General features: G+C 36.4%; 2 protein-coding genes and 2 long non-coding RNA genes across 4 annotated transcripts; 3 read left to right on the forward strand and 1 right to left on the reverse strand.

The window, feature by feature from the left end:
* Nucleotides 1-1,054: 1,054 nt before the first annotated feature.
* LOC139455438 (uncharacterized) lies at nt 1,055-9,011 on the reverse strand. The gene is made up of 4 exons (XR_011652481.1): nt 8,903-9,011; nt 2,069-2,125; nt 1,430-1,677; nt 1,055-1,224 (listed from the first exon to the last, which is right to left on the reverse strand). It is a non-coding gene; the product is annotated as an uncharacterized lncRNA (long non-coding RNA).
* Nucleotides 9,012-10,687: 1,676 nt separating this feature from the next.
* Nucleotides 10,688-16,135, forward strand: LOC139454871 (uncharacterized). The gene is made up of 10 exons (XM_071236487.1): nt 10,688-10,813; nt 12,535-12,585; nt 12,911-12,949; nt 13,432-13,464; nt 13,705-13,746; nt 13,993-14,046; nt 14,421-14,450; nt 14,562-14,600; nt 15,136-15,196; nt 16,095-16,135. The coding sequence occupies exons 1-10, from the start codon at nt 10,688-10,690 to the stop codon at nt 16,133-16,135; spliced, it is 516 nt and encodes a 171-aa protein (XP_071092588.1).
* A 383-nt stretch (nt 16,136-16,518) lies between these two features.
* On the forward strand, nt 16,519-17,394 carry LOC139455439 (uncharacterized). The gene is made up of 3 exons (XR_011652482.1): nt 16,519-16,557; nt 17,108-17,177; nt 17,320-17,394. It is a non-coding gene; the product is annotated as an uncharacterized lncRNA (long non-coding RNA).
* Nucleotides 17,395-19,541: 2,147 nt separating this feature from the next.
* LOC139454873 (neuronal acetylcholine receptor subunit alpha-2-like) lies at nt 19,542-20,636 on the forward strand. Its single transcript, XM_071236488.1, has one exon. The coding sequence runs from the start codon at nt 19,542-19,544 to the stop codon at nt 20,634-20,636; it is 1,095 nt and encodes a 364-aa protein (XP_071092589.1).
* Nucleotides 20,637-24,902: the final 4,266 nt, after the last annotated feature.

Here is a 24,902-nt window from a genome sequence, read left to right on the forward strand (position 1 = left end):
ACCAATGCACTTGCACTCTGTACAAGTTTCTTTCAACTTTAAAGGCAGGGCGGGACAACTTAGGAATGGCCAGGAGTCCGAACTTGACCACACAGAAGGAAGCGAGCTACAAAAACATGTTTTATATCATTGGAAAGATCTCGAGGAGACGAATCCAAATAATGTGTGTCCCAGTGTGTACACATGTTTACAAGCTCAAAAATTGGCTCAGAAAATGCATTACTGCAGAAATTTCTGGCAGAATTTTTTTTTTCTGCAGAAATTTCTGGCAGTATTTTTTTTTTCTACAGAAATTTCTGGCAGAATTTTTTTTTTTCTACAGAAATTTCTGGCAGATTTTTTTTCTGCAGTAATATTTAGCAGGATTGTTTAAATTCAGGAGAAATAAGGTTCAATCATTGGATAGTTTAATCTGGAGATGCTTTAAATGACCTTTTTCTACAGAAATTTCTGGCGGAATTTTTTTTTCTTAGGGAAATTTCTGGCAGAATTTTTTCTGCAGTAATATCAAGCATCAATCTTTGGAGAGTTTAACTTGAATTCAGCAATTGAATATATTTATCTTGGAATTATATTTACCAAATTTATCAGGAAAAGTTGACGTTACTCGAATTAAACAATGGAACAATAATATTATGTTGGCCTCATACCTTTGTATACTAGACAGGTGCAAATCCTTGAACCTTGAGCTTACCATATAATTATCTAAATTATAATGAGAATTTCAGTGACCATCTTCAATAGCCTTTTTACGACTTTGAAGTGTACAACATAAAAGGTGAATGTGATTCTCAAAAAATAAATTTCATAATTATTCCATGGGGCCAACCAAATATATAATCCCCTGTTGAAATTCAAAGAAACAACCTACATGTGATATACTGTACTCTGAAAGTAGGTTAACTTCAGACATGGAAAAAAAAAGAACACAACCAAGATTTTACGATATAACTGCATATATTGTTTCACAAATTTCATTGTGGACATCTCATCTAATATATATATATATATATATATATATATATATATATATGTACAATTCTAAATACACAGCTTTACTAAGAAACACAAAACATACAAAGTACAAAACTCCTGCAATGCAATCCTCGGCAATATCTTAGCCACATAGCTTAGACAAAAAATATGTACATTTCAGCAATACTTGCTGCTCCTTCATTATTGTTCTGATACTGACGCTTGTCTTCGGTGCTTTGTCAGAGTGATCTGAAAGTAATAAAATAAATGTAAAGAATATGAGAACATAATTAAAATCACAGTGCATCTATACAATAAAAGCAAAAATAGTAACCTCATGAAGTTGGGTTGTTTCTCTGCTCACATTACACATATTCTTAGTAACGCTGACTAACCCTAATATTACACATCACAATACATATTTCAAAAGAAATGCAATATTTATTGAAATTACCTTTGATTGTTTTTGCGGTTCTTCTCTATTGCCTCTTGAACTTTAGTTGGGAGGGTTGTCGCTTCCCTTGGGGCAGGCATGAAGGGCTTGAAGTCTGATAGCTTGGTGGTGGGTGTCCGGATGTCCCCAATCCTAAAGGAGGGCATCGCGGGTTGTTGCAGGCTTCTGTCTAAGTTCCCTTGCAAATACACTAAACAGTTGATCCAAATCTTCATGCGTGTGCCCCACCATGAGAAAGAAAGTTTCACCTGAAAATAGTATTTACTTCAGTATTATCACTATGAAAACAAATCAAATCAAATTGTACAAATTGTACAGAATACTGATTTGAGTATTGAGAATATTAAGAGAAAAATCAATCTTATGCATTTTTCAAGTTTCAACATTGTGTGCAGATTCTTTTATACTGGGGATGAGCAATTGGACATGAAATGCTTTTGCTTCAAAACAATTCTAATGTGGTTTAAAACAATTTACATAAATTATAAAAATATTAACCACTGCTGTGATTTCAGCATTTACTTTGAATTGTATAGTATAGCCTCAAGGAATAAATACGCAATACATGATATTGTATGTGGAATCATATACCAATAATTTCATTGATAACTATCTTCATGATAGCACTAAAAGTGATACCTTGGATTGCAGCGTCCACTTTTGACTGGCCGACAAAATCTTGCAGCTTTACTGGTCCTGGAAATGTCAAATAAATATTTGAACAATACATAAATTGCAACTTTAATGTAATTGGATAGTCATACAAATATAACAATTGCCAATTTCCATTCTGAGAAATCCACAATGCCTCCAAAATTAGACAAGCCTACCAGACAAACATTGAATTTATTCAACAGGCCCGTACCAAGCATTTAGCTAAGACAAAGATAAATTTCTATCCTTCTAAACGTGTGTTACAAATATAATGTAGAAACAAATGTCTTGACATACATGGCACGATCCCATTACAAAACAAATCCCATTACATCCTTTACTAATAATACTGGACAAACTACAATAACATAACCCATATATGTGCACTGTGGATACTAAGCTCCACTGGTTTCTAAATAAGAATCTACATAACTCCCTACCAATAGGAAATGTAGACAGTAATATATGTTTTGGTTTAGTTTTTTGTTTACAAAAATACTGTTGCTAGGATGCAGCAGTGAACTCATTTTATGTTTGTTTGCTTGTTTCTATACCAATATTCCAGCTATATGACAGCAGTCTGTAAATATTTGAGTTTGGACCAGTCCATCCAGGGACTGATATCTTGAGCATCAGGTTACGCAATTGGGATACGATGACACACATCAACCTAGTCAGGGAGCCTGACCACCCGATCCCGTTAGTTGCCTCTTACAACAAGCATAGTTGCCTCTTATGGCAAGCATGGGTTGCTGAAGACCTTTTGTGATGCATGCCATATATATAGCTAATATTAGCAAATTCCATTCAGGAGTATACACTGAGCAACAGCGGGCAGCTAATTTTGGCTTATGGCACATGTAACTAGTACTTTGGGGGAACTTTTGTACTGAAAGTGTTGTTTCATTGGTTGCCATCAGTTACAGAGACACATGGACAAATTGGCTTACTATGAAACTGGATGTAACATTTAATTAAATAACTTTGTGCAACATACTTCCTTATAATAATTATGGTTTCTTTTATTCACTGTGGCACATGAACACTCGCTCACCTGGAATGAGTGAGTGAGTTAGGTTAGACGCCACTTTGAACAGTATTTCAGGTATATCACGGTGTGTCAACTTGATGTGGGAGGAAAGCCCAGTGTGATGTAGGTCTTAGACATTTACCACTGGTCAAACCCATGAGCATGTGTATGATGCTGAACCATGAACTGAACACATCCAGGGACAAAACTCTCCACTAAAGAATATAAACCGAGGAGTAAGAAGTGAAAAACTCCCTTAATATTGGAAGAATTATTATGTCATTATAATGTGAAAAGGAACAAGTCTTGAGTCCCACTACCAACTAACCACATTTCATTATTTTGAGCAATAACCGAGTTATGGGTGGCAAATTTCCAATTCAAGAAATTGGGGTTGTCAATCAGGTAAAGTTTCATTGTCCAGTCGTCTCTGAGAAGATTGCTTGTATTGTGCAAAGAATTGCATTTTGAGAGAGTGCAAATTAAGGGCATGTAATGGTCAAAATATAAAACATTACGAAAACAGAATCTGTGATGATCCCCATTACAATCTCTACATACTGGATTTCATTAGAGCACTAAAATTACTGCACATGTATCACCTTTCAAACAAAAATGACTTAAGAAGTAATGGTCGTAAATAGCTTTATCAATATTGGTGTTATGGCATCAACACACTTGAAGTTTTGGAGAATATTTGTTCTAAATCTAGGATGGCTAAGTGGCAGACAATTCCAATTCCATTTTTGATGAGTTGATTTCCCACAAATACTTGATGGAAATAACTTGATTCTGATTGGACAATCAGGTTATGAAATCACAATAATCCCTCTCTTATTAAAAAGGCTGTTTTGAAACGGAAACTAATATTTTATAAAGTAGTAGTTTTTTACAGTCATTGTCTATAAGCATTTTAAAATATTTATATTTATAGGATACAACATGCAAAGTTTCACTACAATATTGAAAGGATGTGTGGCAATACATTTTGTGCAGAAAACCATAAAAATCTACAGAGAGAATGAATTTCAAGTTTTGAGGACAACAGAGGGCCTGACATTGGCACTTTTCATTTTAGAAATGTTACGTCATATCTTTTGTGTCACAGTGAGTGATATGTCATCCTAATGGCTAGCTTAATTTTTTGGGGGGGTGCCCACTTCATGGTAGTTTTTGTGCTACATGCTTTCAATGCCTGACCTATGTGTAAACAAACTGTTTAAGCATATACAGCACCACTGTCGGTGATTTTGTTTGTTTGTTCACTTTCTTGTTTAACACTGCACTCCAACAATATTTCAGCTATATGACGGTGGTCTGTACAGAAGTCTGGACCAGACAATAAAGTGATTGACATCATGAACATCAATCTATGAATTGGGATATGTTGACAAGCGTCAACCATGTCAATTAGCCTTACCACCCAATCCCGTTAGTCGCCTCTTACGACAAGCATAAACACAACATGTTTTTAATCTGGTGCACGGTTACCTGTAGATTTATCCATGCTTAATTTCAGATTTGAAACCTCATTCTCTGTTTTCGTTTCCAAGTTCAATTTAGTGCAGTTTACAGGTTACCAAGAGAAACATTGAAAACACAGTATTTTTATCTCCTGATATACTGAATAAAATTGGTAGCATATATATATAGGTATTAATAGAGTTAGATAAAGTGACAATAACATGAGAATGATATGAATTTCAAGTCTAAAGACACTAGTTAGTCTGAAAATGTCATGTAATACTGAAAATGTCATGTTTTAATGAAAACTTGATTTTTAAACATTTTGATAATGCCATACAAAAAACATTCATAAACAAACATCTCACAAAACTGTGATGCAATAAGATCAGTGTCATGTATTTTCAAAATGGTATTCTATCATTAAGTATTGTGACAATGTCTTGCGCACTTAACATAAACTGTATGTTTTGGGCCATATTGTGAGTGCCCCAGCTGTAGTGTTCGGAACTGGTTGAAATTCACAACAAGAATGATGAATAAATCATACAACATTTGTCAAGATTAATCAAATTCTCTCAGATACATGTAGCCTATAGATCCTATAATTGCATCTGTGTTACAGTCGCGCTCGCATGTTGCTGTATATAAAAAAATTAAACCTTTGACACATTAAAACAGTATTATCTCACATATTAATTCCAAGCTGATGTAATTATTCCAACTTTTTTATTTCCAAGTGTATATTTAGGAGATAAACATATTGTGTTTTCAATGTAGAGCTAGGTTACCTGTAGATTTAACCCCGCAAAATTGAATTTGGAACCGAACGCGCAGCGTGAGGTTTCAAATGTTAAATTTAGCGGGGTTTAATCTACAGGTAACCTAGCTCTACATTGAAAACACAGTATGTTTATCTCCATTCTACCATGACTAAATAAAACGCAAATATACTGAGTTGGCAAATATACTGAGTGAAGCGGCATGGGTTGAGTTCAGTGTTTTGAATGGGTTATCGATCTGAATTACGGAATCACCGAACAAAATATGGTGCTGTATATATACTCAAGCAGTTTGTTTACACCGTAACACTTCACTCGAACATATGACAGGCATTGAAAGCATATAATCACGGCAACTTGGTAAGCTAACATGAGGCGGGCATCCCTAAAGAAAACAAAGCAATCTTTGCAAGGCTTTCGCTCTACAACGCACGTCACCATTATGACGTCATATTCCTCATTGTGACGCAAAAGATATGACGTCACAGTCTTATATAGAAAAGCCCCAAAATTTAAAACTCTCTGTTGTCTCCAAAACGTAAATACATTCCCTCTGTTGATTACTGACGTGTTTTTCTGCACGAAATGTATTGCCACACATCCTTTGAATATTGTAGTAACCGCATCTGTGCATTTTGTAACCTGTAATTGTATATATAGTTATTTGAATATGCCTACCGACAATGACTGAAAATAGTACAATTCTATGAATATTAGCTTCCGCGGTGATGCGGCCGTCAAACCAGCTGTTTCAATCAGAGGGGGTTTATTGAGATTTAATAGCCTCTGATTGACCAATCAGAATCGAGTAAATTCCAAATTCATGGTAGAATTTTAAATGATATTGAAGTTTAAACAATTGACATAAGAATCGCAAGTGTGTGGTTTTTTGTTGTTGCTTGAATGGGCAGTTAAAATAATAATGTAAAAAGTATCCAGTTGGTTATTAAATTACATTCATTTTGCCTAAACCAATATCAGCAGTTATTGCTGTTTTATGACATAAGTAGAAATAAGTTATAATGTGTATTTATATATAAAACATGAATTACCAATAAAAACATCATATTTGGAAGGCAATCTGCCATTAATATAATGTAAGTGTCTTGTAGGGATCAGCAAACAGTACCGACAAACATTAAGGATGTGCAGGGGCAACTTAAGATTAAAGATTTCTTGAAATGTTAATGGTTATCCAAAAACTTAAAAAAGCATCAATTAATCATCTCTTTTATAGCACTGCTTGTGAAAAAGAATTATTGTTGATTTGTCTCACGATTTCACTACTGAAAAAACTTTTCGTGAATATCAACTTTGTCTTTCATGCATTGTACACATGCTTCTATAAAAAAACATTTTGTATAATAGAATGTTATGTTAATCATTATCAGATTTAACTCAAGAGTTACAAATATCTATTTAGATATTTATCTAGTTTACATAACCCTAACAATGACTACTGAATTTCTTCCATTTAAAATTCTTGTTATCCTAAAAACTTTAAAATAGGCACGTCAAGATAAGTTGTATTCTACATCTGAAATCAATGTTAGTGACAAGACTTTAATAGACTTTTTAAAGCATTTTACACTGATGGACAGTCATGAACATGATTTTTTGTCCGCTTTCCTAAACTTACATTTAACCTAGCTGACAAACCCTTTGTGAAATAATAATATGAATACACTGAATGGTATGAATGACCTGACAAACATCAGACTATGTTTATTCATTGTCTTTTTCTTATGCATACTACTTTAGTTTGCCAAACTCTTAAAACATGTAAACACAATATATCATATTAAAGTTAACAAGTTATGTAAAGTATGTTTTGAAACTTTTGCTAGTTCACTTACTTAATAATATTTGTATCAAAATGGATATTAAATTGAACTAAACCTGTAAAGACAAATAAACAGGCAGAGATTAAACACAATAGCAAAATGTGAGCCTTCATGAAAACAAACACGTGTGGATTTGAATCTCTCGTAGTGCATGATCCTATCTGTATTACAACCACAATTTATGCAACGCAATTCTGTTATCGATGTGCTTTGTAATGACGATTTCGCGATTTTATGAACAAATGATTCTGTCTAAGTACCTTAATCCTTATCCACATTCTGACTGGTGATGAATGATTCTTGTCAATGTTTTTGATAACCTTGTTACCTCAGGGAGCAAAAACATGTTATTATTTTCACAAGATTATTCCTGTTTCACAAAATTTTGGTTGAAAAAGTATGTACCAAGGATGATAATTTGTGAGATTTGAGAATAGATGCCTTGAACATGAATAAATCCTAAATTATGTTTTAAGACACTTTGTCCCCAAAAGAGTTACCAGGTACATATGATCTGACACTCCCAACCTTTCGTAATCACAACATTCAACTTTTGGCTTTTGCATAGAGAATGGAATCTATTCATATACGTATTTGAAGGTTTTGCCTTATTGTATCAACAAGTTATTTCAATGAAAATTAATAATGTTTAACTTGTTTGTAAATTGATGAGAAATAAGTTAGGTTTATTATGCAGATAGCAAATGTGTGCTTGGTAGTAATAATGAAACAATAGTTCAAAGAAATACATTCATTGATACTGTGTATGTGCAATAACACTTATTACTTTCAGCATGTGATACTGTGTTATCATACAAGACCATATCAGACAACCCATTCACCTGTAATCAGACAACCCATTCACCTGTAATCAGACGTGACACACCTGCTTGTGTGGGCCACTTCACGTTCTTATTACATAGGAATTAGCAATCAATGCTGTCAACTTATTTGTATGTTATGATTACTGCTCCTGTGACAATATGACATATCGTTTTATAATAAAAATGTATGATGCATGTTTGGGTAACCTAAAATATACAGTTGTGACTCATCACTAACATAGCCCCACACGCACCAGAAAACATTGGATCATCGATAAAGATAAAGTTGTGAGTCTTGAATGAGTGAGTTTGGTTTAACACCGCTTTTAACAGTTTTCCAGTTATATCCTGGCGTGTCAGCTTAATGTGGGAGGAAAACCACCAGCACAGATATGGTGCTGACAACCTAGAAACATTGGACGAACCGGGATTCAAACCATAGGTTTCTGGCGTGCCCAAGGGACACAACTTTGCAGGGTGAATTGCAATGCCTTAGACTACTGGTAGTGTCTGTATATAATTAGTATCAGGTCTTATCCATTATACTCCTTGTCAAACCCTTACGTTTATCGAATTTTGTTTTCATGCTAAATTCGGTTCCATTTTGAAGATCACTTTTACATGTATCCAGTTGGAAACAGCAAATATTAATAAAGATTTTGCATTATTCCTGGGCTTTCAGAAATTCGATATCGACATGACCTATAAAAACAAAGAAAGGGTTCTATCACTAGGATCACTCGAGAGTATGTCTCGTAAACTTGCCTAGCCCCACGCCTACTGTGTAGGCTAAGCACCACAGAGTAGCCCGAGCCACCCACCAACTCACACCCTAATTAAGTCATGGCCTTGTCGGCAACGAGGGAAACACTTACCTGGTATACTACGTACGTAACACCAATATAATGCCACGTGAAGCCATATATAGGCTACACAATCCGCGTACTTTCACAGAGCCCTGGCTCTTCCGCTCTTCCTTTCCTAGCTCATGTTGAAATTTTGATAAAAAATTATGCACCGTGCTTAGATTCCGAAACGAAATTTAAATTGGCAACACCATCGGCGATGGTAAAAACACCCAGCGAAACGCAAGACCGATGGAGTACCTCACCCCTACATTCGCCTGACATGTTTATTTTCGCGTTCGTAGCTCAACTCTATCTAATATTGCTGATGCAATAAATGAACTATATTTAACCATATTGCACATAAACATTACTTACCAATTTCAGTGCTTTTCTTTTGGGGCAGATTTCTTGAAGAAAGGTGTCTGTCTTGACTGTTGATGACGTTGGTAATATCTGTAATGGGTAGCAACATGTTCGATGAATATGTTCATAAAGAAACCATGATACAAACAGAAGGTCAACGTTCTTCAAGATATATACAGTGTTTGGTTTACAAAAATAGAATAAAATGCTTCTTACCCATGATAACGTTGTTGAAGCAGAGCTGGTGAACCCTGCTTAGGCATCCAGAGCTTCTCACTGCGACCAGAACTTGGGTTTTCGATGTGATTTACCTACTTGTCGAATAGTTATCAATTGACCGCCTGACTGAACGTTCTCGAAGATTTTACGATATTTAACGATACGTAATTAGGGTTAAACTTACTTACTTTGGAGATTTAACGTGCGCTTTCCGACTGATGCGTATTTCGCACACGGTAGGGTTAAATCTTCAAACACCATTTTTATGGTCGGGTGTCCACGGCTGATTGGTTTTGCAAATCAAACACAAGGGTGTATATCACGCCCCATGAGTGTTCACTGGGTGGTCACGTAATCTGTTGTAAGGTTTGGCACCAGCATCTCAGGTTACAATTTGATATTAATTCAAGTAATCCACTGATAATGTACATAGGTAGTTAACCTAATTACATTTAGTTTTGTCCGACAAGGAGCGAGTTTACTCTTTTTTTAGACATAGACTTTGTAACAGGCTCTTCCCCTGGAAAAACATATATTGTAAATAAATATTTTGCCGTTTCCATCAACCTTAACACGTGATGTTCTATAACTGTTGTCTTGTACACTATCCATAGTGTAAGTCAGCTCGAGGAATTTTCATATAGTATTATCATTAATCAACATATCCTATGCAACAGATATGTTGCTATCCGGACAAAACTATTTCAACATTCTATATTGTATCGCAAATGTAAACGAATAGTTTTTATTATAAATACAAACCTACATGTTAAGCGGTAATACCAATCACGCATTAAATAACATATATGAACAACTGTCGGATTATAAAGTCTCACGTCGGTTCCTCCGTGCAACTTCATGCCTGACTTACATTCATATTGTTCTTTCAACGCACTTACGCTTCTCCAAATTTAGAAAGAAGCTGTGTACACAGTGTTCTTGCGAGTTACAATTACGCGTCCGGTTTGGCGGCAACTTCAAAGAGTGGACGAATGGTTGCTCCTTCAGGTAGCTATAATTACCCTCTCTATAAAGCAATATCGTATTATCCATTTGTAATGAATGATAGTAACACTTGATTGGATTGGATTCAGTTAAATCTACATTTCTCAGGGTCTCTAACATCGAGATTTGAAATATCTTTCATGTAAATACCTTCTTTGTCTTGTGACTTGTATATATTCGTGTATATTCAGAATAGTACCTTCGCATTCCTGAAGTCTTTGCACAATGGCACAAGCAACGTGGTCTCTTTCTGTGAAAAATAGCACTCTTTATTTCAGCCACGGCAAAGATCCCGAACCACGCGCAGTCAGCAATGTTACGTCTGGTTACCGTCTTGCAGTTACGATACAGGTAAGTCGTCAAAATATTTATTGTTTTATTTCTGGATACGCCGACCCTAGAACGTGGAAATATACAATTTAAATGTGTGGCTTTGCTGACATGCGAAACGCGTTTTGTAAGAGTCTAAGTGTAGTGTATTTATTTCTACCAATTTTGATAAAAGATACGCAAACAAACTAATCTGAAAAGGAGATAGATCCATCTCCTGTGGTTTTATTATGTCTTGTATAATGTCTACGTGTACATTAGGCAACGTATTGTTGCTGTATGGCGACACTTGTTGTGTTGGTGTAGCTATATGAATTTGCCTGTGGTGATCGGTGAAAGTGAAAACACGGTTATTTACAAAATACCAATCCATGCAGTATTTAGATAATTTACATGCGAGCTACTCTGTTATTTTCGAATTATTTCGATAAAAATAACTATTAAGACTGATGTTTATGAATATAACAAATTTGTATTAATGTTTTCCTAAAATCAACATATATATCATCCTCTCTGATTGCTCCATCAAAGCTGGTGCTTGGGGAGGGTGGGTGGGGTGGGGGGGGGGGGGGGGGGGGGGGGGGGGAGACAATTTGGAATACCCAAGCGATGCATATTGTACGTGCTGTGCCGCCAGACTTCCTGCCAACAAGGCAATTAAATTTTCTCGGGTATTGTCACTTCATACGGTGATACATTGTCTCGCGCGCGTGGTCGAAGGGTATTGTTTATCAGCGCCACCTTTATCATGCCATGTGATCGTTTTGTTGATTACACTGTATGTTACGGTTTCGCCGATCCTCAACTTTCAAAGCCTCCAATAAAATTTATGTGATCATTATCTTATCCTTATCCCGACTTATCCCCCCCCCCCCCCCCCCCCCACACACACACACACACTCCAAGAGCAAATTCACTGAGTGCTTGACCACTACCAATTAACAGTTGTCAGTTAAACAGTTCGCATCTAGTATGTTATTGTATATATTGAAAACCGTGAGCGTGCTACTATGGGGAGGGGGGGAGGGTTTAGGGAGGGTGTTGGTTCTTCACCTGGTCACTCATCAATCAGACTGTATACGGTATACTTCATTAATGATAAAATACCATTAGTCCATGGGGTGCCCGAGTTACTTTTCTTTTCGTCTGTCGATTCATATTTTGGAAAATCAAAGGGGAACCACTCCAGCTTATGCAGCACACACATTTGGGAAGGTGGCTTCAATCATTAATAATAATATTTCTTATCATGGCTTCACACTCGTTCCGAACTTTTTAAGATCGGGCACCAGGTTATGCTGTCGGAAATTCAAGACATTTCTTTATTTTCTTGAGTAGAGACAGGCCTATCGGAAATTCGAAATTGAACAGCAACGCCAAATATACATTCCGGCGCAGTGATCAGCTGGTGTCAGTGGTGAGGAGCATAGTCCTGTACCAGGCTGGCAGCATGGCGCTCTGGGTGGTTTGTGCATTATGTATATCATGACAAGTTCAGTCCCTCGTGTTATTTAATGCCACACTTGGCAATATTCAAGCCATTTGAAGACAGCCTGGTCCGGTGATTGTTGTTATGAGCAACAATCCATGCCACCATGCCATGACACTGTCAACATTGGTTGCTGTGGACCAATTCTAACATGAAATTCCCCAGTTCAGTAGCATAAGAGCCCTATCTTCTCCTACAAAATAAGAGATATATGATAAGGACCTCTGTATTTGTTGCATTGTCTTGTTTACAGGTTTATGCATTCAATGATGATGACCAGGACCTACAAGTGACCCTATTTCAGGTGAGTTACAACAATTCATACTCAATGAAAATGAACCATGTCACCTCATATGAGCTAATACTTTTACTTTATGTTTGGGGCTTATCAGGGACAATTACTTAATTATTTCATCTTGGTCATGAGGCCATTAGCGGTGACATGATGACAACAGCAACCTACATGACATGTACAGGCTCCTAAAATTGGATAAGCAATGAAGCCCAGTTGCTGATTCTTTGAGTGGATAGTCTGAACTGGGCATTTCATTTATCCTCAGAAAAAATGTCATTTATATATAATGTACATTTTTCAACTGAATTAGTTTGACGTTGACATTATGTTGCAGGGGTTACTCCATGAGGAATCAGCACAGGAACGTCATGAGGTTAGTAAAGCAGAAACAGAAACCCAGATAGCCCACCTGTACCTGTAAAGTTTGCATACTATTGTAACCGAGGACACAGGTGGCCTATTCATCTATGGCGCCGCAATTCGCTGTACAGAGTTGCATCCCCTGGGCACACCAGAAACCTATGATTGTGGGTTTGACTCCTGGTTTGCCCCGGTTCTAGGTTTGTCAGCACCATACCAGTGCTTGTGGGTTTCACCGAAGTGGTAAACGTCTGAGACCTGCATCACTTCGGGGTTTCCTCACACATTAAGCTGACACGCCGCGATATACATGTAACTGTAATACTGTTAAAAGCGGTGTGAAACTCACTAACTTCTTTATGAACGTATACTTAATCTTGACATAGACTTAAAATGCCAGAAGTTTATAAAGCTATTTTGACCCAATATTCAGCACTGACTAGTGAGTAACATATTATGGAACCATACACCCATATGATATGTTTCTTTTATTAGAATCTACCCGTCATGGAATACAAGGATCTTCCAGTAAGTACTTTGTCAGATTTGATACTACTTTAACCTCATTTTACAGTGCATATTAAACATTGTGTGTACACATGGTTTGTTATTCTTAATTATACTAAAATATTACTACATGTAACTGAAAGTTATTATGATTCACATGATCAAATAAGCTATTTTGAATACCTATGATAAGAGAAGTATGCAATTTATGTAACTTTATGTACCTACTAGGGTATCTTTTCAAAAAACTACTATTTTCAGGTGATACATTACAAAGGAAGAGCATCACAAAAGAGTAGAAAGGTAATTAAACTTTAATCATTTCATGAACAACATACCTGTATATTAAATGAATTACTATATTAGCTTGAAAAGTAATGTTATTGCTGTGATGTTAAGGCTCAGTGACTGCATGTCTTGAATATGTCTTGCAGACTTGAATATGAATACAATGTTGTTTTTGGTAATAGTTATTTTTTTGTAAGATTGGTGTTTAAGTAACAATGATATCATTCATATGCATAAGGTATTTAATACTTTCTTTATCAGATTCCACATTCAAGTTCAAGGCTTAGAAGCATGAGGAAAACAGGATCTGAAAAGGTAAGTTAGGAAAGCTTTCCATATATGGATTGGATATATACAAACAGCTTAGTTTTGAATTAATGCTGTTTTCAAACATTCCTTTAACACTTAACCTTTTTAATAAATGGTTTCACACAAATAAATGCTCTCACTGCAATGTTCCTCAATCCATCTGTTATAAAACTTCCGTTTGTCATCTTCTCTGAACTAAGTGCCAGGTCATAGAAAAGGAATATCAATGTCAAATACATGTCAGGCAGACTGATCAAGCACCTGATTGTTTGTTTTGGTGTAGACTACATTTAAGTACCTTAAATTCTATAAAAAGGACCCATTTTAGGATATTTTTATGACCTTTTATGCTTCTAATTAATCTGACCCATTATTTTCAGGCATCTAAGATTGTGCAAACTGAGAAAATGGTAAGTTAATATATATGTAACTGATTTATAGTTAATTGACTAAACCCTAATATGTTAAAAATGGTAGATAGTTCTTGATATATGTAAACCAATAGTTTGATTCTCTTTCAGGTTGAGACATACTTGCAAAGAAGGCGGCACAATAAAAAGGTGAGCAGATTGTAGAAATAATGGGCAGTAACTGACACGTTCATATGCTAGTGTATACATGTATGTGGATTTTCATGGGCCATGGACACTGTTGCTGTGCATGCCTATAACTGAAATTGATGACTCACCCTGATTATGATCCTTGGCAACATTACCATCCACATGGGTTTCATTCAGATGAGAGCTAATGATTCACTGTCTTATCCAAATGATAATCACCACATTTCCTATAGCAAGATCAGTATTGTGAAAAACTGGAAATTAACACAGGCAATGGTACAGGCACTGTGTTAATACAATGTGGATGGTATTTGTGTATCTTTCTTCCCTTATTTGGCTTATTTGTCATACAGCATCTGGTATAAGATATGAATTATCAGTATCCAGTTCAAACAATCTGATATGCCCTTGCTTTAAATTGTTAAAATATAAATTGAAAACTTCAAAATAGAATATACAGAAATGACTGAATCCTCTTTGTCCATTTAGTACCATGCTTTAATATAAACACACATAACACTGATTTTGTCCATAGATGTCCCCCTGCAAATTCAATGTTGGCATGATTGTGGAGGCATTGAGGAGGATGGCTTTTGGTATGTAATTACTGTTTGCATTGTTGAAGGAAATTTCATATGTTGAATTGTTTTCATCATGCTTCACACAAGTATTTTTTTTATGATTATGTTCAGATTGCAACGATTTGCTAAGATACTGATGGATCATGATCTTCCTTATGTATCAATATTTATTATTTCATATCAATTAATTGCTTTAACTCTCCTGACTGAAAATCAATTGTCTGTCCCCCTTTTTCATACTAGGCATTTCATCTGAACTTTTTAGCACTTTGAAACAGAAACTTTGCTTGAAGGATCACACTTTTTTGTGACTCTTGAAATTGCTCACATAAATGCATTGCGGCAGTAGTGAAAACGACATTTGTGTTCATTACGGAACCATTTCTGCAGTTTATGCTGAATAACATAATGTCCTTTCTGTCTGATCATTCCCATCTGTTACCCAGCTACAACCTATGCCAAGTAACTCCAGTTTTCATCTCTTTTGAAACCTCTGGGTTTTAAGCTGACATTTTATGTGATGACATGCAGATTAACACATGTTAGTAGCATCTGAGTAGTATGATTCTTATAATTTGATGTTCTTTTTGAAGTCCAGTTCATGGTTACACTTACTGACAAGAACTTGTTATTGTATTATCAAAATTAGGGAGACATGTGATAGAAGTTAAATGTTTTCTGACAGGAAGTGCATAGTGGTTTGAGTTAGTTGGTTTGACTTATTGTTTTTAAAAGAACTTCTATACACTTTGTATTCCAGTAGTGTTGTGTTTTCCATCTGCTAATAATAGATTCTGGGAAAATGTCAGTGGGGCAAAAGTTATTTACGGAACAGTGAAAATGGAAATTCATGTTCTCCTTCATTTTCTGCCTCAATCATGATTTATTTTTTATCTTTATAAAACAAATACAGGTATAAAGCCAAAATATTATCGGTCCAAAAGGAGAAAGTGAACCTACATTGGACTGCTACAACTTAGACGAGTGGCTATCAACAAACAAGATTAGGTTAGAGGTAAGCAGAATACAAAGATAGAGCAGAAACATAATCAGTTATAAAAGTTTTCACACAGATTACAACATGATTAATGATTTTCATACCATCAATGATTTTTCATAGCTTTTTATCTGAATTTTTACATTTATCTTCGGAGCTCATCACTATTTACATATTTGTATTGTCTAAAACTTTTCACTGTGACTTTTTTAAGCCTTCAAGAATTGGTAAACATGTAACAAGAATTAATGAACAGGTTACAAGAATTAATATATAATTATATATCTGATTTAGTTAAAGAAAGGTGACGAGGTAGAGGCCCCATAGCTGGTGCACAGAGCAGATAGGTACCCAGGTCATGTGGAGCGCATTGATGGAGGTAACTCTAAGAATATTTAAATAGCCTATACCCCTTCAATTGTACGTATGCTAAGTGACCTTGAACTTTAAATATGCTATGATTCAAATTTATTAAGTCTTACATTGTCGATCCCTGGCCTCGTCATACCAAAAGACGTTAAAAGATGGTACTTGTTGTTACCCTGTCTCGCTCTCTGCATTAGGGGGCTAAAACAGGGACTGGTCAGCTTGGAGTCATGTACTGTGTACTGAGTAGGGTATTCATGTTAAACTGCGGAATGGTATTTTAGTGGGCTAGAATCAGTCCGGACTAGTACAAGCAGCCACACACACACACACACACACACACACACACACACACACACACACACACACACACACACACACACACACACACACACAGGTACGTGCATGCACACCGCTATATATGTGCAATAATCTTGGACGCCACGTTAAACCCAATTTCAACTCACCTCACCTCTCTTACATTGTTCATGTGGCTAAGGCATGTGGAATGTGTTTATTACTGAAATGAAAAAACATTTTAATGTTTCTTCATATCTTTTCAGAATATGTGCACATAGGTTTCAATGACCAGACGAAAAAAAGAATTCATTTCAAGTATGTTGAGAAGAAAACGTAAGTAAAGTAGACTATTTACATTCATAATACGTCTTATGCCCTAGACTCTATTGTAAACTCTAAGCTGCATATAGGCTTCTGATGCTATATTAGACAATATGGATCCACTCATCTAAACAGCTATTTTCTTCTGTGATAGGACCCATTGCTGGAAACATCGCCTCACCCATGAGACATAGTGCAAAGTCGCCCAAGGACATGTCTTGTAATATAGCATGTGAATAAATATTTTTTTGAAAGATCTCATGAAATTAGTTTTATTTTTTGTGCTTGTAATCATGTGAACTAAAAATGTTTTTTTTGGGAAAAAGGTCATTTAAAGCAACTCCAGATTAAACTATCCAATGATTGAACCTTATTTCTCCTGAATTTAAACAATCCTGCTAAAAATTTCTGTAGAAAAAAAAAAATTCTGCCAGAAATTTCTGTAGAAAAAAAAAATACTGCCAGAAATTTCTGCAGAAAAAAAAAATTCTGCCAGAAATTTCTGCAGTAATGCATTTTCTGAGCCAATTTTTGAGCTTGTAAACATGTGTACACACTGGGACACACATTATTTGGATTCGTCTCCTCGAGATCTTTCCAATGATATAAAACATGTTTTTGTAGCTCGCTTCCTTCTGTGTGGTCAAGTTCGGACTCCTGGCCATTCCTAAGTTGTCCCGCCCTGCCTTTTTAGTTTCTCTGGTCTGCTTACTGCCTGTACATGTATCTAATGTGTAGGAAGTTTTAAAGGTTTCTGTCAGGCATATCTAGTAGACAGTCTAACATATATGTTTGTGGAGGTCACTTTTATCATTTTGCTTAAAATCAACCCCTTGCTGGTTTTGGATGTTGAATACTGTGTACATTCTTGGAACTCGGTGTTTGTGTTTCGATGATTTCATTGTCCAGAATAAAGTTGCCTTAACCCTTGAACGTGACTGCTTGCCTAGAGTTGAGCACATTGACACACATTGAGTTTGTTATTATTATCATTGTTTATGGTGCACTTTATGATAAACATGGCTGTCATCTGAACCGACAGGTAGCTTGTTGTGAGGGTCCGATCAACATCTACCTCATACCCCCTACTACACTATTATTAAGTTATGGTAAAGTGACCTTGAATGCTTTGTGAAATGATGCCAAGCATTAAGACACTACATCAGTGTCTGCTCACTTTGAGAATTATATCTGTGCCTTATATTTGTGGTATTTGTGGTATTATTGCTCAGTTTGTGTTTTCACTGAGGTATTCTTACGAGAAAGTAAATATTATTGTAGGGTTTGTTAGTAGTAATAAGTGAACTAAGTAATAAGCGAGTTCGAATAAAATATTCCTTGTAACTATGTTTCTAGATTTCTCAGCACCATAACCGTGCCCGTGGGTTTCACAAAAGTGGTAAATGTCTAAGACGTGCATCACTTCGAGCTTTCCCACCACATGAAGCTGACACACCTTGATATAACTAATTACTGTTGAAAGCAGCGTTAAACCATACGCTCTGATAAAACCGGGAGGACGCGGGACAGTATCAGGCTACAACCACCATCTTCGCCAGGTTATTATGCGATTCATAACAGGCTGAATGTTTGCTTTGGTGGGAATAGTATATGAAATATAACAAACAAACTGGTTATACATTCGGACAAACGGACATCTATTACGATCCTACTCATTAAATACCGACCGCCTCCGTGGTCCGGCCGCGTCATACCAAAAGACGTTGAAAAAAGGTACTTATTGTTACCCTGCCTTGTGCTCGGCATAAGGGGCTAAAACAAGGACTGGTCGGCTCAAAGTCAGTATACTGTGTCTGAGTGGGGTATTCTATTAATCCGTGGCATGGTATCTCAGTGGGCTAGCACTATAAATCGGCATCAGTCAGGACTAGTACAAGTAGCCACACACACACACACGTGCATGCACGTCGCTATATAAGTGAAATAATCTTTTACGCGACGTTAAACCCCATTTCAATTCACCTCATTAAATACCACGTTTGGCAAACCTGCTGATGTTGTCAGAAACAAGCACTTGGTTTACTTTTGCTAAAGTATAACATATAGATTTTTCTGTAAAATCTTCCAATCAACACGTTAATGTCACAGGTATATATTTGATCGTCATGCCATACAATATACTCCTGAGTGGATAATGGGTGCATTTCCATTTTCCGCTTTTAATGAATGCTGCATCATCACATGATAATGTTGCTTGCGAAATCACTGTCGTTGTGACAACGCAAACACATGTCACTGTATATGTAAACAACTCGACAAACTACACATAAATTGCAAAGATTTTAATCCGTTAGGATTTCAGTGACGTTATTCCTATCACATTTGTCAGTGATGCTTTCTATTCCGCGCTTCAACATGCTATCTGTCATAGTTGGAATCTATTTTGGTCTTTACTGTGTTCAAGGAAGCAGCATTGAAGCATCATTACACCAGCATATTTTCAACAACTATAATAAGCATGTCCTGCCTGGAGATGTTGGTGAAGCTGTGAATGTATCTGTGGAGGTGGGGTTGGAGTACGTCTTTGGTTTGGATGAGAAGAATCAGATGCTGTCAACAGGAATGTTTTTCATTGTTAAGTGGGTGGACAAAGCCTTATCGTGGAATGAAACCGAATTTCCAGGTATGTATGAGACTTTTGTCCCAGATACACAGATATGGATTCCTGAAATCGCCATCCCATATGCTCTAAGAACAAACCGATACTTGACCGTGGAGAACTACCTTACTAACATTAAATCAAACGGGACAGTAAACTGGATTCCTGACTTTACCGGAAATACTCATTGTCCAATAGACACAACAAGATTCCCATTTGACAATCAAACATGTGTTATTAGTGTTGTGATTTGGACATATGAGAGCAAACATACACAAATTGTTGAGACGAAAGTTCGTGTTGGATCCTCAGTAAAGGAAAATGGACAATGGGAGGTTATTTCTGTAGAAAGTAACCTGGTTCGGGGATTGGGTGAAATGAACATGGTTGCAATGACTCTGAAAATCCGCCGGCGACGAGATTATTACCTTGTCAGCTTGATATTACCTACTGTTGTAACCTCCTGTTTGAATCCCTTCGTGTTCCTGTTGCCGGCTGAGAGTGGGGAGAAGGTGGGATTGGCCATGACCCTGATGCTTTTCTACTCCGTCATGCTGAGTCACATCTTTGGGAGCATCCCCGCTACGTCCCTCACCATGCCTATATTTGGGATGTTTATAGGCGGACAGCTCATATTGTCAGCTCTATCAATCGCCTGTACGGTAGTTCTTCTGAAGCTGAGGCCAAACAACAGAGATAAGGCAGTGGACCCGAAGACTGAAAGGTCAGAGGATCGGAATAAAACACAGATAAACTGCGTTTGGAAACGAATTGATAATATATTATTTTCGGTGTTTGCAATAACTGAAATTGTGTTATGTGGAACAGTCTTAGTTTTGATGCAAGCATGACGACTACATACTAATTATACACAGCAATGAGATGGATTTGGATGTATTATTTGTGGTCATTGTACACTATTGATGTCCATATACAAACAAGTACAGGTTCAGCTATTTATAAGGTATAGAAAAGTGACCTTTCATGTTTTGTGAAATGATACCAAGAATTAAGACACTAAATCAGCGTCTGATATCTTTGGGCTTAATATTTGTGGCATATTTCTGTGGTTTCGGTTTTTTCGATTTTCTGTGATGGTGTTTTTATTAGCGTAGTTTGTGTTTGCAATTAGGTATTAAAAGGTGCTCTTGTATGATCTGTGCATTGATACTAAGAATATCATAGTTTGTATTTTTTCTAATATATGGTAAACTGTTCTTGTGTGATCTTTGATAGTATGATACCTTAAGTATGTCGACCAACATATTTTATTATCGAAATGTAATGCTCACTTGCATGTATGAGTATACTCGTATATCTGCAGTTTCATCGTTACGTGAATATATACTGTCGTAGATTCTGCCATGAATTTAAAAAATTACTCTATTGTGATTGGTCAGTCAGAGGTATCAAATCATAATAATCCTTGATTTGCTGATTTGATGGTTGCATCTCCACAGAAGCCCCAAATGGTGTCATAATTTCAAGTATTCTATTGCTTCTCCTAAGAGTCAATCAAACTGGATCGGGTTGTCAGACTATGTGACTTGACTGACTGCGGATCAACATGGCCCGAGGGAGGTACCCATGTTTTCGATGTAGATTCGATTATTTACCATGATAAAACCAGTATTGTGTTGGATGTGTTAAACGACCTTCACCAATTATGAAAAGCAAAATTATTTAACACTCACAAATACCTTAAACTAGCGATTGTTTAAAGTAGTTACATATCGCAGTAAATCTCTACCCTGTTGTATGCATATACATGGTTCTCAATGCCAGATATTGATTCTTGCTGACACGTGTATGCTAAAGGTATTGTCAATCCTCCAGTACGGAGTAAATTATAAATGTGAATATAAAACGTTAACGGCAGAAAATACCCAGTCTTGATTATCTGTTACGTGGGTTGTCCCATTATTGAACAGTGAACATTCTTATTTTGTATACTGAAATATTATCAGCTTGTTACCACTGAGTTATGCCCAGTAAACGTCATTGGATGAACGCTCAAAACGTTGCATTATACCTCAGAATACTGGTCGGATGTGTGACCCCTTTAAAAGAGATTAAGCTTTCTTTCTTAAAGATTTAACTTTCTAAAGCAGTGGACACTAAGCCAAACAAACGAAACAAAGGTACCTCATAATTATCTTTCCTCTTGTCACATTTCACATTCAGTTGTTGTAAATTAAGCACTCTCCGTATCCACTGTTAGAATTAGGACTCAATATTGATTAGTGTGTGTTATGGCTGTTGCCTGTATGGAAATGCTTGTTACTCGAATAAAACCACATTTATTATTTATATGTTATTATTTATTTCTGTTAATACTGCACTCAGCACTATTTCACATCTATGACGGTGGCCTATTAATAATCGACTCTGAACCAGACAACATACAGAGAGCAACGTCCCATGCGGCCGTGCGAGTACGATAACACGTTATCATCCAAGTCATCAAATCTGATCCCCCGATCCATTAAGTCACCTCTTACAAAAATCATACGTTGCTGGAGACCTATGATAACCCCTATGGGGTTGAGGTGAGCCAGGTGCTGTGTATAAGATAGATTGATGTTTTGTTTGTTGGTTGGTTTACACAACATTCAGCAATATTCCAGCTATATGAAGGCGATGTGACCGAGTGTTGGCTGTATATGAGAAAGATTGATATATAGGTATCCAACTTAGTACATTGCCTTTTCAAAGCGAGGACTCGTTATCTCAGTAGAGGCGGATTTCAACCTGCCAGGGTTGATAAGGAAAGTTATCGTGGAGTCCGAGTGCAAACCAGTAGAGGAGACTGACCAAACCAGTACTTTCTGAGTATGTAAGTGTGTTGGTATGTTCCACATAGTTTCACAGGCAATGCTTTTGATTGATATCATTATACTGTATATTGCAGAGTTAACAATAAAATACAGCTGTGACGTCACTCTATTGTTTCAACTATAGCTTATCTGTAACGGATTGTCGGTTTACTGACGTATAATTTGCAATGCAAATTTTAAGATATAGAGATTACTACACGAGTGTCCGTGCAAGAAAGAGTTGTAAGATAAATGGTATCCGACAGGCACGAGTGCAGTAATCGATTTTTTACACACATGTGACGTCATCAGACGTACTGCTTACTAGATCGACGAACATATATTTTGACCCTTCACAAAAAGGTTTCCTCCACATCTGTGAACCATCGAGGCGACGATGATAATGCAAACTAGACTAAAACAATGAACATATGCCGAGTTAAAAGCTTTCACCGAGGGGCCAAAAATTACCAAATATGTACAACAATGTTTACTTCCGTATCAGATCACTACCGATGACTGACCTTTTACAAAATGGCGTGTTCACTGACAGTATGCGGGATTTCCAGATGAGGATTTTCGTTGATTGAGGGATTGTATATACATAAATGTGTCATGTAGGTAATCAGAAACATTCTGACAATTGGCGTGCTGTTATTTGTTTTATGTTTTCCAATGTAACCAAGAGAATTAGTCAGAAATGCAGATCACTACCGCCGTCGTTGTGCGTGACTTTGCGTCAGTCATAGCGTCACTCAGGACGGAATCTTTTACGATTTCTGTTGAATTTACCACATCATTGTAATGTATATGTGTGTAATTCCATAATTCGTGCAACGATAATCTTCCAATGAATATTTTCAAAGGCGCGATCGAGCCAATGTATGCAACAATTAGACGAAAATACCTCTAAAATTGTGTGAAATCTGAATTGTGCTTTGTTTATATTTCAGCAAGTACAGTTTTCCGAGCACAGTGTACGTTTCCACACCTAATCTATTTCGCTTGATTTCATCTAGGGGGCCCAGATAATTTGCACTGGTGACAAAAACCATTTGCCATTTGACTCTAAAATGTATGAGGAATTCAGGGATGTATGTATCACAGCTGAGTTTGAAAACAACATGATCTAATAGGCGTCTCATAACTGGCATTTTGTAAACAGAATCCAATATGGCGGGACGTACACATCGGCGTTGGTGTATGCGTATTTTCAAAAACATTCTAAACAATTTTAGGCTTATCGGCGACGTTTCAGAATTATCATTAGTGATTTGACGAAAAACAGATACACGTGATCACTAATTTGCTATTTTTGAAATTTATTTCTTCAAGTAAATATCCGATATTTAGATTTCCAAACACAGAGTATAAATAACGCCGTGAATTGTGATTGAGCAAGATTTACGATGTACCTAATTATCAGAAGTCACTTTCAGTCATTTTTTTGCCTGAAAAGACAGTGAATGACATCACAAAAGACGGAAGTCAAAACTGTGAAATGTATTAGTTTGCGTGATGTATTTTGAATTTTATTTGACTTCGAAGTGAGGGTTGAAGAGGAGGGACATACATGTTGCTGTGGCATCCAGGGGTTTACACTCTAAAAAACCATAACGTTGACATAACAACAGACAATGTAACTCATAATAATAACAAACAAACTCGCAGACGAGGACGAGTGTTTTTATATTATTGTCAATTCTAACGATCTATGGTTCAACACAGACGTTGGTGAACATTCAACTGAAGCACGCGAAACTTATGAATGACTACGTTCAGGAAAGTAGTCCGTCATAGTCTGACCTCAGGTCATCACCATGGAGTAGCCAATCACGAGCCTGGAATGTGATCTCACACATATGTTTGATACTAGTTACCTCAAATGGGTTTTTCACCCACAGGTGTGTAAGAAGCATTAATTCTAAGCACATGCATTATGGATGCATTAGCTACAGCGATTAAATCGCACAAAATGCAGGTGCAGTAAAAATATTACATGCAAGTGCTGGATCCCCGAAGTTAAAGATTCCGTGCAAGATATGTTGTTGTTCTTATTTTCATTTATTCATAGATGTATTTTAACTTTCAGAATTATTTTAAATCTGAAAATATAGTAGTTTCTTCATAGTTGTATAATAAAACTTTGATAACTTTAAGTTTATGGGACTTTTGAAATGTATCTTAATTGAATGCAGATATTTAAGAATTGACTTCAATAGTTTTTGCATCTTATGGAATATAATGTGTAATTCACCGGTATTAACGCTAATAACTTCACAAACGCAAAGAAATTTTGAC

Source organism: Haliotis cracherodii, unplaced genomic scaffold (genome assembly GCF_022045235.1).
Source record: "Haliotis cracherodii isolate W230 unplaced genomic scaffold, xgHalCrac1.p SCAF_11, whole genome shotgun sequence".
Classification (NCBI taxonomy): Eukaryota; Metazoa; Mollusca; class Gastropoda; order Lepetellida; family Haliotidae; genus Haliotis; species Haliotis cracherodii.